We start from the raw sequence: 14,052 nt of genomic DNA on the forward strand, positions 1-14,052 counted from the left end.
ATGAATAAAACTTCATTGTAGACATCTTATAGCTAATCGTTGCAGCCTGGGGAAAAAAAGTAAAGTATCCAAAAAGCTTCACCAGAGGTCCCAGTGGGCACAGAAGTCTGTTTGTAAGTTGGGTGTCCTTAAAGGAAAACTAGCATTTGCTTTTATGCATTATGAACCACACTTACCTTGAGAATGCTGTAGCTACACTGATGCAGAAACATATCTTGTTTAATCCCTGAACCAAGTGGCTTAGCTTAAAAAAAAAAACCTTATTAAATTCAGGATTTTGGGAAAGCTGGGTGCAGACTGTCCTCTGTGCACAAAAGCGCTTCCTGAACTGTCCAGACAGGACTGATCAATCTGAGCTGGATGCCTCCTACAGGGCAGCTAGGGGATGGTGCAGCGATTTGATTACTTTTGCCTGTCGGGGATACACAGTGATGACATATTCTCGACTTATGCCGGACAGGACGAGGCTGGACTACGGCATAACCTCATCATAATTTTATAATTGTTTTTTCAGCAAAACCACTCAGTTCAGGAATTTAAAAAGACATGTTTCTGTACCAGTGTAGCTACAGCATTCTCAAGGTATGTTTGGTTCACAATGCATAAAAGCAAATGGTAGATTTCCTTTGAGTTGGGGGGCTCCTGTAGTAGGGACCAGAAACTCAGCAACACTTGCCACTACTCTGGTACTGCCTTTGTTGATATATTTTGTAATATATTTTTCTATCTGCATCTCAACTTGATGAATCTCCCTCTTCTAAATGTAATGGCAAAATTTCCTTGTAGTGCAGGTAATGACAGAATATTGATTGTTCTTTATTTTTTTCTTTTTTGTGGCAGGTAAAAAAACATTAAGTTCTTGGCATGTTGTATAAACACAAATAAAAAGCTTAATAGAACAATCACCTGAGTTTAAAACAAACATGTGTCGTAATATGCGTTTGTTAAAGAGTAAAGTTCATCTTGCTAATAAGAGGAAAGTTAAAGGCGCATTAAAAAAGTTGTCTTGCAATGGCTTTGGTCCCTTTCTCCACTTACTTTCTCCATGCACACTCTGCCAATCTAATTTTGGCCATACAAGGCTGCAGACAGTGTTTGGTAATGGCGCTCAAGATCCATGCACTTGTATTCCAGGATTGTAGCTTAACTTAGAGCCCTGGGGGAAGTCTCCTCAAACTTCTGTGTACTTTTATCTTTGCCCTCTTCACTTCTCTATTATCTAATCTGAAGCCTGCTACAGCTCTTAGTTGGAGCAGAAGAGAGAATTTGCAGCAGTTCAGCGAAGAGGGTCACACAGGATTTCCGCAAGTCCAGCTGCAATCTTGGAATATAAATGCATATGTCACACTCCAGCTGCTACTAGCACCACACACGGTGTGATTACCCAGATCTCTAGGATTGCCATCCATTGTGACTGCTGTTTTGTATGGTATTTTTTAATGGTATTTTTTACATCAAAATTCATTACTCCATTAATCCATTGTTTATCCATTTCCCCAATTTTTTTTTTTTATGGCACAGTATTGCTATTCACTTAGCTTTTGGAGAGAGAGGATTTTGTGCCACTTTAGATGCCTCTTAAAACTTGGCGTATTGCACCATAATATCATTAACCACATTGGTCACGGCCCCAGACTTCTTCACCTTCCTTTTCTCCTATGTATTGCTAATTTTTCTTGATCCCATACAGAATCCAATTACAGACGGTCCCCTACTTAAGGACACCCGACTTACAGACGACCCCTAGTTAAAGACGGACCCCTCTGCTCACTGTGACCTCTGGTGAAGCTCTCTGGATGTTACTATAGTCCCAGACTACAATGATCAGCTGTAAGGTGTCTGTAATGAAGCTTTATTGATAATCCTTGGTCCCATTACAGAAAAAAATTATGATACTCCAATTGTCACTGGATCTACAATGATAAAATATACAGTTTCGACTTACATTCAAGACTTGAGAACAAACCTATGGACCCTATCTTGTATGCCTGTACTCCTATGTGGCTGTTTTTCCTGTATTATTCTAGACCATTGAGACGGTGTGTCTTCATTTTAATATAAACTTTATACACGTTAGGTCAAATTTACCTCTCCTGTCTAAGTTTTAGACTGTTCAACCTTTAACTAGACAAAAAAAACTTAAGAAACATAAGGAAGGAAATTGGAAGCTAAAGTAACACAGTGTTTGGTAATACTGACCTAACAATTGTGGTTTACTTCACGGGAAATCTAGCATGTGGGTTTCTTGTTGATGACCATTCACTACATGTTTTAGTCTTATGTCTAAAATCAAGGCAGGTGGAATGTGGAAAGTATAAATCTGTTCTATTTTCTGCCAACAATATCAAAGGCTTCTTTCTGGGAAGCCTTTCTGTACGCGGAGAGATAGTGTGGTGACTTGTTACTCATCCAAGTTTTAAGCGCACGAAAAACTTCAGTTTGGCTGCATAACCCACATCCTGTTTCCGTTGAATACACAAGTTTGATACTCACACTTATCTTCTATTTGGGGGGGTAGGTAGCTACCTCATTCTGACATGGAACTTGGGTACCCCTCATTGCAATTATAGCAGTCAGACCCGATCCATGTAGACACCGTTTAAATCTGGATTTAAGTTTCACAATATTGTGACCACAAACTTATGAAAGGACAAATAGAGGTTAGGCTAATATCTTATATTTAGTTATATTTAGCTATAGTGCCATCTCGCATCAAATTTTAAACACCCAGATATTTGGCTAAAAAACACAATGGGGCACATTTACGAAGGGTCCGTCAGACGCATTTCTGTTGGGTTTCCCGAATATTTCCGATTTGCCCTGAATTGCACAGGGGTTTTTGGTGCACGCGATCATATTGTGGCGCATTGATGCCGGCTTGCGTGCGGCACAAATCGAGGGGCGTGGCCGTCGGACAACCCGACTGATTCGGACAAACCGTGGAATTTAAAATTCAAATTCTGTTGCAAGATCAGCACTCACATACCGGGAAGAAGATGGTGAACTCCGGCGGACCTGAGCGGGGTAGCAACACATTCAAGAAATCGGGCGCATGATCTTGGTGAATCGCGGCAACTCCGAATCCTCGTCAGACATTCCGGATCGGCAGACAAAACGGGACGGGTAAGTAAATGTGCCCCAATGTATATCCTATTGTACCCCCAAACGATGCAAAAAAAGCCAAACCACTCAATAACCACTCAACAAACCACTCAATAAATGAAATTACATTCTATTGTATTGTATTGAATTGTATTACATTAATAATTTCATTTATTGAGTTTATTGAGAAATACAAATCACACGTGGTGGTACACAGACTGGGGAGACATCCCAAAATGGCACATGGAGGTAAAGATAAAAGGAGGGGAAGGAGGGTGTTGTTGTCGTTATGGATTAGATGGGTCTACCAAATTGTAATGTCCATATCATAGGAGTGTGAATGGTTACACAAACCACTAGTACTAATGAGGTATCTCCCATTTTTCGTCAAAGGCTTTTTAAGCCGAAACGCACGTCGGATCATCCCGAACACTGGAATCATTACAAATTTAACATGGATACGGTTTCTCTTTTATAGGATGGTAGATATCTTATTAGTACGGGTGGTTTGTGTAACCATTCACAAACACATATGTACATTACAGTTTAGTAGTACCATCTAACCCATAACTATAACACCCTCATTCCCCTTCTTATATCTTTGCCTTCATGTATTTTGAGAAGACTGACCAGTCTGTGTACCACCACCCGTGATTTTGTATTTTTAAATAAACTTTTTACTTTTATGTAATTTTTTAAATTGTATTTATTGCATTAATAAAAATGTATGATACTTTTATACATTTCTATGTGGTTTGGCTCTGCATCCTTTTTGAGGTACAATAGGATTACTATAAATATCATGACCACCCCTGATCATGAGAACACATCACCAGGTCCTGTGCATGAAAGCTACACCATGCCTCTTTACAAAAAAAAAAGTCGTCCCAGCTGAAATATGGTAATGCTTAAAATAAAGACCTTTTTTCCTTACCTATGTTTTCTTCCTGTTTGCGTAAATCCGCTTTCTGTCCTGTATATACTGACGTCTAAAAGAAACCTGAAAAAAGTGTTTAATGACTTTACTATTTACAGACAGTCCCTGCATAGTCTAATTTCCCTACAGAGTTAAGCCATTAACGGAAATATTTTCTAGGTATAGAAAGGGTTAACTATTTGCCGCCTCATCTGCCTAAAGTGAATGGACTTTATAATGTTTTCAGATACATTGCTCACTACAGGAGAAAGAGCAGACACAAGACACAGAGAAGCTGCTTTACTTCCAAGTGTTCTCACCAGCACTATGCAATATGCTAATTTATGAAATAAAATATTGGCATCAAGGATTTAATTACACTTTAAACTTGGGCCCTACAATTAAACTTCCTGATCAATGGGGGGACAATTATTGGAACTCATAGGGAGCTCACATGTCTTTTGTATAATGCTAGTAGCATGATGCTACTTGCATGATGCTATTCCGATCAATCGGTTTTAGCTAGCTTTGAATACAGTTCTTTGCCATCTATGGTTGTACCAAAAAGTCAAAGCTGCAGTGGATCTGTTGGACCGCTTATCTATTCACGCAGGGAACTTGGGGAATCCCATTCTTGTGATTGTCCAAAATCTCAGTGATTTCAGCAATTCTCATTGAATCATTCATTTCCGATCATTCTCTTTAACACCCAATTGTTGCCTTTGTTTTCTTAAATCTAAGAAAAAATTATTCTTCCGTAAATGTAGGAAAAGTTAATAAAAAGCAATTTGTTTTTAATTATTTTTACACAAATAGAATTGGACAAACTATTGTATCCTTTAAATTGTACATAACAAAACTTAGATCCTGAAAAGTGCACATAAGAAAAGGCATATGATTTCCAGTGTTTACTATAAATTTCTGGTAGATTCTGTGTATTTACAAAGGAAGGCTTGTGCCACGTTGTGGCCTGGAACATAAGGACTTATTGTTTTGTCCTTTTGCATGTTAAATTGTTATTCAGGTCTTTGTGCTCTCATAGTAAACATTTGATTTCTGGGGATTTTGTAAATGAGCTGATTTATGTGACTGTTCAAACATTTTTGTACTTCCTAAAAAAATTGTGTTGAACATGCATAAACAAAAGGATTGGCATGAGAGTTTACTCTTAATATTTAGGGGAAGGCATGCATCAGCACTTCTACATATGTTTCCTTTATTATGGACACCATAAAAGGTCCACCCATTCTTTATCAAAATCCGTAAAACCGTATTTTTCGGACTATAAGGCGCACAAAAAATCCTTTGATTTTCTCAAAGGTGCACCTTATAGTCCAGTGCGCCTTCTATATAAAACATAGTTACAGACAACAGCTACCCTGAACTGTGCACAGGTCTGCCAGCTGCTGGTCATTCATCCTTATAATCAGGTGCGCCTTATAATCAGGTGCGCCTTATAATCAGGTGCGCCTTATAATCAGGTGCTTCAATAAGTGGTGATAGCGGCACCTCCCACTGACCTAAAAATTCACAATCGATGGATTCGGAGATGTTCTTACTCGTACCCAGAGCTCCCAAGTTGGTGGTGCCAACGTCCCAAAAGAATATAAGTCCGCACAACTATAAGAATCAAATATAAAAGAGGAAGGACGGCACTCACCCAAAGTTCTGTATGCAAAACAGGAAAGCTTCTTTATTGGTAATACAGTCCAAGCTTCAACACCAGGGTACAACGGGGAGGGAGTGATGCATGGTGCTACAGGAAGGCTACGGCCGTTTCGCGCTACTTGCGCTTCTTCCGGCCTCCATGCCTCAGGTGCGCCTTATATTTGAACGTAGACGTTTTAGCAGGCATTTATTGATGGTGCACCTTATAATCCGGTGCGCCTTATATTCAGAAAAATACGGTCTGCTACCTATACATAACTTGGTTGCAACATAACTTGGTTTAACATTCTTTTAGTATTTTCCTTATTGGTATGGAACCGTAACGTGACCTTACTCTAACCACTGAACTTCATAATGGGCTGACACTTAAAGGACACTCATACTCCAATATTTTCAAATACTTGTGTATTTTGGGCTGAACCCACCAATGATCTCCAGTTAATGACCTTTTCTTTTGAATCGGGTTTAATTTGGTGATAAATTGTACCTAAAACAACTGTATAGTCTTGAAAAGTATGCACAGCTCAACTTTTTTTTCATGTTTGGCTGATCTTTCCATTCTTGCCTTGCAGTGATGCTCATCGGCCTATTAAGATATGCCTATGTGATTGAACGCTATGGTCCCTCCTTGCTCAATACTGTAGCCTTTGTTTTGGGATGGATTTGTGCTGCTGGACTCATCATGGTTGGGAGTTTTCAGGTGAGGAAAAAAAAGGAACCAGTCTTCCTAGAATGGTGCCAACATTTATACATAAGACATTTTCGGTAAACGTAGCTTGTGATAATCCACCCTTAATCCAGGCATCTCGTGTAACTTGTGATTGAGAGGGTAACGTTTGTGTATAGTATACATGCATAATTATTCTTTTAGTACAAACACATTAAAGATTTACCTAATAAGTGAATGTTTTCGGTCTGAGATGCAGTAGAAATCGTTATATATTGAACTGTCGGAGTAAAGTGGTTTCTGATATCATTGCACTTACTGAATATATATTGGATACCGCAGAAGGAGTTGTTTCTGTCAGAGATGAAAGCTTCTGACCGGTGCACGTGTTGTGTGTTTGGTCCTCATTATACACAGCGTGAGCTGACTACAGAGCCATGTGGATATTTAACCACAGGAGGGGACGGGAAGTATGTCTGTCAGGCCACATGTTGAGACTGCTTGTAAAAGGATGAGCCAGGAACGCACACACCCTTCTATGTAACACACAGGAGAGCTGACTTGGCTTCAGTAGATAGAAATAGAACCAGAAATAATGTGAGGGTGCAGTTATTTTGTTTTAAGACCTTATTTAAGAACAATAGTCTTTCAATGCCCCCTGGCAAGCGGGCTCCATGTAGTTTCCCCTAGGTCCACTACTGTATAATAAGCTGCGTTATTTCCATGGAGCAAAGGCATCCTTCTCTTGCGTGTATTAATCCAAGTAGATGCAAGACACACATGACTATCAATAGTGTAGGGAAACTGGGCCCACAAATGGGCTATACTCACTATTTTCAGTCTGGTAGCGGCATTACCTGCAGCTTTCTTAACCCCCAAGGAAAGACCAATCATTTACACCTATTGCCGAGCAGACACTTTTATTGGTAGACCATGCGGCTCCCATTCACTTGTTATCTGATGTGTTGGGTCATCGTTGCAGTACTTTGGAAACCTCTAGGCCCAACACTTCTGAGGTCAGTTGGTTGCCTATAGAACTACAGCTTGTAAATGGGAGCTGCACGAGTCAGCACTAGCCCACCAGAAGTGAAGCAGTGTTTGCAAGTCTGTAAACCCCTTTAAAGCACCCTCAGTGCTTTGTGGAGGTTAAAAAGCCGAACACTGGCATACTTTTATAAAGGATAGAATTCAGGACCTTGGGAAAGCTGGGTGTAGGCTGGCTGCCATACACGAACACATTACTTCCACATACACAGGAGCTTTCTGAACTGTCCAGAGAGGACTTGCTATCAGAGTTCGATGATTCATACATAGCAGCTTGGGGATGGTGCAGCAATTGATTACTTCTTCCTGTCGAGGACAACACAGTGATCTGTGGTGTGTTCTCTGCTTATGCAGAGCAGGACAAGGCTGGAGCAGTGCATGATTAGGGTGAGACAAGCACCGGGGCAGCCACAAGGGCGACAGAGTCTCATTATCATAATTGTATAATTGTTTTTTCAGCAAAACCACTCAGTTCAGGGATTAAAGATGTGTTTCTTCATCAGTGTAGCTACGGTATCAAGGTATGTTTGGTTCATAATGCACAAAAGCAAATGGTAGATTTCCTTTAAAAAAAATAGTCTACATAAATTAGACTGGAGAGCTTGGGGGCATTACCGGAGCCCCTCTATGCTCCGGCTGCACACCGTCCACACTAATTCTTTCTAAACGAATACCTGGTGCTTCTCCTCTTACCCTGATTATGCACTGCTCCAGAGAACGCTGTAATCACGGTGTTGTCCCTCACAGGCAGAAGTAATCAGCAGAAGGCGGATGTAGGGTTCAGAAATCTATGTGTGTATAATGCTTTGGGTAGAGAAATGTATTTGTGCGAAATTGACTTGCGTCAGTCTGACTGATCTTCTGTCACTTTGGGATAATGTTATGTACATGCTAATAAATGCATCAATGAGATTTCCCAGAAAGCATAAGCATGAATTTTTAACACGCACTTCTGCTTTCTTCTGGTTTTATGACTGTGTCTTTCTTCTCCTTTTGTGCATGATTTTGTTGCCATATTGATACTAAGATTAAAAATTCCACCTCCCATAGGTAGTTAAACATGGTTTAGGAATTGCACATGTTATCAATATTGCTCCACACAAAAACTTAATTATATATATAATATATATAAATAATATTATACCACATGTAATGATCTGATTAGTGGTTTATTAGGTATATATTTTTTTTTTTCTTTAATTTTTTTTATCTCCATGTACAGGTTTAATTTAAGTTGAATATAAGAGCTAAAGCTTAGAAATTGGTTATAAAGTCCCAGAATTTTCACTTGCAAATAGAATCTGGATCATAACAGACTCATTGGCTTCACAAAGAAAGTATTTGAGGATATAAAATGTCTCCTTCGGAAGAATGGTCAGCAAAAACTGTTTATCCAAATAGATCAGTACTTGCCTATGCTAATAAATGTGAATTTGTCAAATGGTCCAGCCAAGTAAACAAAGGAACGGAGAGAACCAGCTGTCTCCGATTTCAGCGGTGAGCTGGGTACTGCTGACTTAGCAGTCTAACCACCGCAGATGGAAAATCAAGACATGGAAAGTCACAGCCTTTTACAACACTGAAAAGTGACTGGTTGATTGTCATGTCTTTAGGTTTGATTTTTCTTTTTTTCTTTCTTCTTTTTTTTTTTTAATTTTAAGCGATGAATGAAGGTAGCAGATTCTATTAAGGGGGCATTAATGATTGTAGTTTAAATTGGTGACTATAGAAGCCACATGTAAGGAGAGGATGTCAAGGTTTCAGATTTGTTAAATTCCCTGCCATTCCATTTGCACTGGCTTTTCTCCTTTCCAGCAACAATGTTGTAATGTACACAATTCTCTATCCAATCTCCCTATCACTGGCCCCTGTGTTGATTTTGACGTGTACCATACCCCTGGCGTCTATGATGGGTCTTGGCAGGCAATTAAATAATGTATATGATATGACGAATGCATGGTCAGCAGGGAACTGCAAAATGATGCTAAAGTGGCATGATAATGGTAATGTGTTGTTTTTTTTCCCTCTCCTTATTTTATACGGTTTCCCAATGGACAAAACCCCTTATAGGCCAGGGAACAGTGTAACCCAAGCAGCCACTTTGTACCCTGAAGCCACTTACTAGCTTGTATGTATGTTTGCAGCATTGTATAATTCTTATCCACATGCTGAAACTAAGAATGGAGAATTATTTCCTGGGATTACGGCTTTATTGCTGCAGTTTTCTCGCCATGCAAAGGTCAACAGGGAAACCTGTAGACACAGCTAAGATGTAGACTTTGTTACATACTCCTGTAAACTGGAACGAAAACAAAGGATGCAACCAATCCCAAAATTCTGATTTCCCCTCCAGGTAGTCCACCCTAGTATTTATCACACGGTCTTCAGAAAATTTTTGTCGATTAAATGTTGGCGTGCAGTGCCTTAAATCATATGGGTGCAAACCAAATAGGAAGGGTGACAAGACAATGACCCATGGGTCCCCTACATTACTAATGCAAGTGTGAGACATACTGGAACCCATTCATACTAGTTGTGGGAAAGCCATCAGGTAAGGTGCAATCCAGGTGGCTAGTCCCTCCAGGACCTGCATAGACGCCCAACTCTGCACACAACCTATCAGGCAAGATTGTATGAAATGCACTTCACATGTCACATAGTACTATAGACAAATCAATGCGGACCCCACCTCTGTATTTGAGTACACACTGTGTAATAACTAAAGCACCACATCCCCGACCCCAAAGTAGGTCCTTGGGTAGACCCTTGAGAAATAGACCTAAATCATTTGGGACAGTTGCAAGTTTGCTCAGGTACTGTATGCGTCTCATTCGAGTTTTAGCCAAGTACACGAAAGGAGACTGATTGAGCTGAGCAGCAGCTCTTAAGTAGAAGCCCGGTCTCCAACACAGCCAGGGGTCCTGGAAAAAGGAACATCCCAGAGAAAACACTTGATTGTAATCATCTGTTTGTTTGTACTCGTAGCATTTCCTATGTTCCGATCCTATTTGATACCATAGAGCCATAGTTCACATGTAATACTGATTAGTTTATTGATACAGACAAAGGGGTGAGGCTTCCGGCACTGGCTTGGTAAATCGGACAATGAAATCCATGATAAAATCCAAATGCTTTATTAGATCATTGTTAACAATCGATATTAAAAAAGTATTCCATCATGAATACTGATAATTGATAAAAAAAAAACTGTAGTATAGCATTTCACTGCTTAGTTGTTTGGGTTTTTTTTTAAGCAAAATGAGGAGTTTTTTATGCCACCTTTCTTATTTTGTGTGTGTTACACCATGTTATGAGTCATAGCATTTTCCCTTTATTATTATTATAGTGGTCAGAAAACCGTTTCCTTTGTTTAGCTGAAGCGAAGTTCTCGTAGTGTAACATTTTACGTAGTGAATTATGAAATGATTTGTAATCACTTTCTTCTGTCTTTTGTAGGTGGATCATGCCAAAGTTCTGCACTATATTGGAGCAGGAGTTGCCTTTCCGACCAGTATGATGTTCATCTTCTTTCAGTCTTTACTGACCTACCGTATGGCACATGCCCATTGGTTCTGTTGGACTGGTCACCTACGCAGCCTTCTGACTCTCTTCGGTTTGGTTATATTAGTGCTCAGTATCCTTTTCATATGCTTGTTTCTAGAACTATGTACAAGAGGTTCTCTACAACTTGATAAATTTAGATCCTTCAGGCAGGATAAATATCCCTTTTCCATCTCCATCAACTCTCCCTCAAACTCTTTCCACAGGTGCCATTCCACTGATTCTCGGAAAGTTTGTTTAACCAATTCAGGATTGTCCAATCTGCCAGTAGAGAGTCTGATTAGTATATTGGTGGTCCTGGGCTGGACCAGACAGCCTGGCACTGCCCCGTGACAAGACAAAAATATTGACATTGGTTATTTGGAAACAAAAGAAGCTGGAGAGAAAATTCTAATGATTCCATAAAGGGGTGGAACAATTCCTACTATGGGATTTGAAGAATTGGGGGTCAGTGAATGTGGTGAAAGGTCTTCTTTAAGGTTAGACTATGTACTTATAACACTTTTCCTGCAACTGAAGAAACTGCCAGTAATAGTAGGTTGAGAAGCATTACGTCAAAACTGAGCCATGAAAGTAAAATTATTAGATAGTGTTGCAGTTTAGTGCCAATCACTTGAATGGTCATTAGCTGCAATAATCGGGGACTGCCAATTAACAATGCCATATTAAAGAAATCAAAAAGCATTTCCTTCTTTTAATATTGTAAAACAATTGCAATATTTCTTTATGACCTATGTTACTGCCCTCTACCAGAGAGAACCTGCATATGCACCCTTTCCAGGAGTCATTTAGGCAATGATTAAACGTCTCAAATCGGACAGAAGTTACTGCACGTAGGAAGTGGTTACTGAATTAACCATTTTTACAGTTATTATATTTGTCAAGCATTGGGGCAAATCAAAAGGTCTCTTAAGCCACTAAAGTTTAGTCTTTGGTCAGCCATTGTGTGTGCAAAGTTTATGTTAGTTAGCAAAGTTACAGCTTGACGTTAGTTTGCCAGGAGCAATGGATACTTTAAAATTCTTTGAGGGAGCTGTTAGATAAAAGGAAAATCGCACATCCTCCATCCATTTTCAAATTGTGCACCGATCTATTGGGGGTTTCTGGTGCAAATTGGTGATTGGGTTTTCTGCTACACCTAACTACCTCAGCACCTCACCTTTACAGCACATGTCCCAGGGTTTAAAGGGTATCTGTCACCAGGGACCTGATTTTCACTAAAGACAGGTTGTAAAAGCCCATGACACCTGCAGTGTAAAAATGCCTCTGCCTTTTCTAAGCATTTGCATTACAATATAATTGTGTGTTATAACTTGCTCTTGCATCCTGATAAAATCCTGGGGTAGTCACAGGGGCTGGGCTTTGTTTTGGATGCATTTCAAAAAAACAACATGTGACTTGTCTGAGCTGCAGGCTGCCTCCATCTTTGTGCTCCTGTACAGCTTTGTCCTTCCCCCACTGATGTCATCTCACCAGGCTGTGACCTCTGTGCTCCTGTACAGCTCCACCTCCTTCTCAAAGGTGGGGGCTTAGCTCTGAGAGTGAGTAACACAGACAAGGCACATGTTGTTTTTTGAAATGCATCTAAACCAAAGCCCAGCCCCTGTGGCTACCCCAGGATTTTGTCAGGGTGCTAGAGTATTTTATAACACACAATTATATTGTAATGCAAATGCTTAGAAAAGGTAGATTTGCGCTGCAGGTTTTAAAATGCTTCTGCAACCTGTCTTTAGTGAAAATGAGGTTATTAATGACAGGTCCCTTTTAATGTCTCCAGTAAAGAACTTGACAGGTGATAGGAGAAGAGCTTTATAAAGATGGTATGCCAACTATATAAATTATCTCTTATCCTGTGGTTACAAGCTAGTTGGTGGTCAGACTAACCACCACCACCTTAGGTAATGAGAATGGAGCTCCTAGTGATCTAGAGAATGAGGGTACTGTTCTCACTGATGGATGGAGCTGCAGGACCCCCATTCTCCAGAGTGGTGAGGGTTTGAATGCAGGGACCGCCAGCAATAATAAGTTGAGAAATAACTTAAATAGTTAGTACAACCCTTTGAAGTAGAAGGGTTTTTCATTTGTGGCTCCAAACAGGTAGGATAAAGCTTTTTTGGGTAATAAGCTACACTTCCCTAAGCAGATTGATGGGGTGTGTAGTGTTCCAAAAGCCCCTACTATAAGTTTCCTATGTGTTAGGAATACAAACTTCATGCAGCAATCATTTAAAAAAGTCAATTTTCCAAACCCCAATAGCAAATGGAGCTGTGAAGCTTAGGTTTAAACTGCAATGCAAAAACCATTTACCATATATTCTTGTGTGCATTTTCCTAAAATATTTTTAAATATTTTTCAAAAGTCGATAAAGATCTCTAAGATCTCTAACAATTTTCTTGTTTAAATCCAGGTTGAAGCTCTAGCTAAGTTTTATTATTGTTTTAATGGCTTATTAAGATCCTAAGTATTTATGTTCTATTTATACGGCATCATTTGGGAAATGCAGTAGTATAAACCACAGAGGAATTGTTGGCAGCTCAACCATAGCAATTTACGGTGACAACACTGGAACTGTAGCAAAAAATGGTTCATGTTCGTGTATTTTGTTTCCACAACATGTCTTATTGAAGGGGATTTTTTAATGTAGTTTTACTGACTGGTTTTGGGCAAATCAGACTCTTTATGTTTTTTTTGTGTGTGCCGTTTTTGGACATGAACAGTGGCCAATGCAGTGTCAAATGTGTCCTTGACGTGAAGTTTGTTTGTTTTAACTTCTGGTTAAGTTGACTTTGTTTATAGTGCAGATTCTTCTCCCTGTCCTGTAGGTAACACATTAATCTCTGCTCAGTAAGATATGAATAAAATGTGGGCTCCATAGCGGTTAGTGCTGCTGGATGCTAGTAATAATCTTTCAAATCACTTCTACTCGTGATTGTGGAGTTTGTAGTATATAACTTGTAGCACTCTTGTTTTTGTTTTTTTGTTTTTAAATTTTTTCAAAACTGCTTGGAGCCAGCAGCACCAATCGGAGCCAGGTGGTCAGCATGTGGGTTCATACAGGAGACACATCAAGCGTACCAGTCTGTTCTGGTGTTTT

The 14,052-nt window shown here is 39.6% G+C and overlaps 1 protein-coding gene across 1 annotated transcript in view; it reads left to right on the forward strand.

The window, feature by feature from the left end:
* Positions 1–14,052, forward strand: part of LOC140106702 (transmembrane protein 150A-like) — a 78,590-nt gene that overhangs the window by 53,149 nt on the left and 11,389 nt on the right. Inside the window, exons 5-6 of the mRNA XM_072131297.1 lie at positions 6,259–6,386; positions 10,854–11,031. Of these exons, the coding sequence (XP_071987398.1) occupies positions 6,259–6,386; positions 10,854–11,031 (306 nt within the window). The remainder of the gene's footprint in view (positions 1–6,258; positions 6,387–10,853; positions 11,032–14,052) is intronic.

The sequence above is a fragment of the Engystomops pustulosus genome, chromosome 11 (assembly GCF_040894005.1).
Source record: "Engystomops pustulosus chromosome 11, aEngPut4.maternal, whole genome shotgun sequence".
NCBI classification, from domain to species: Eukaryota; Metazoa; Chordata; class Amphibia; order Anura; family Leptodactylidae; genus Engystomops; species Engystomops pustulosus.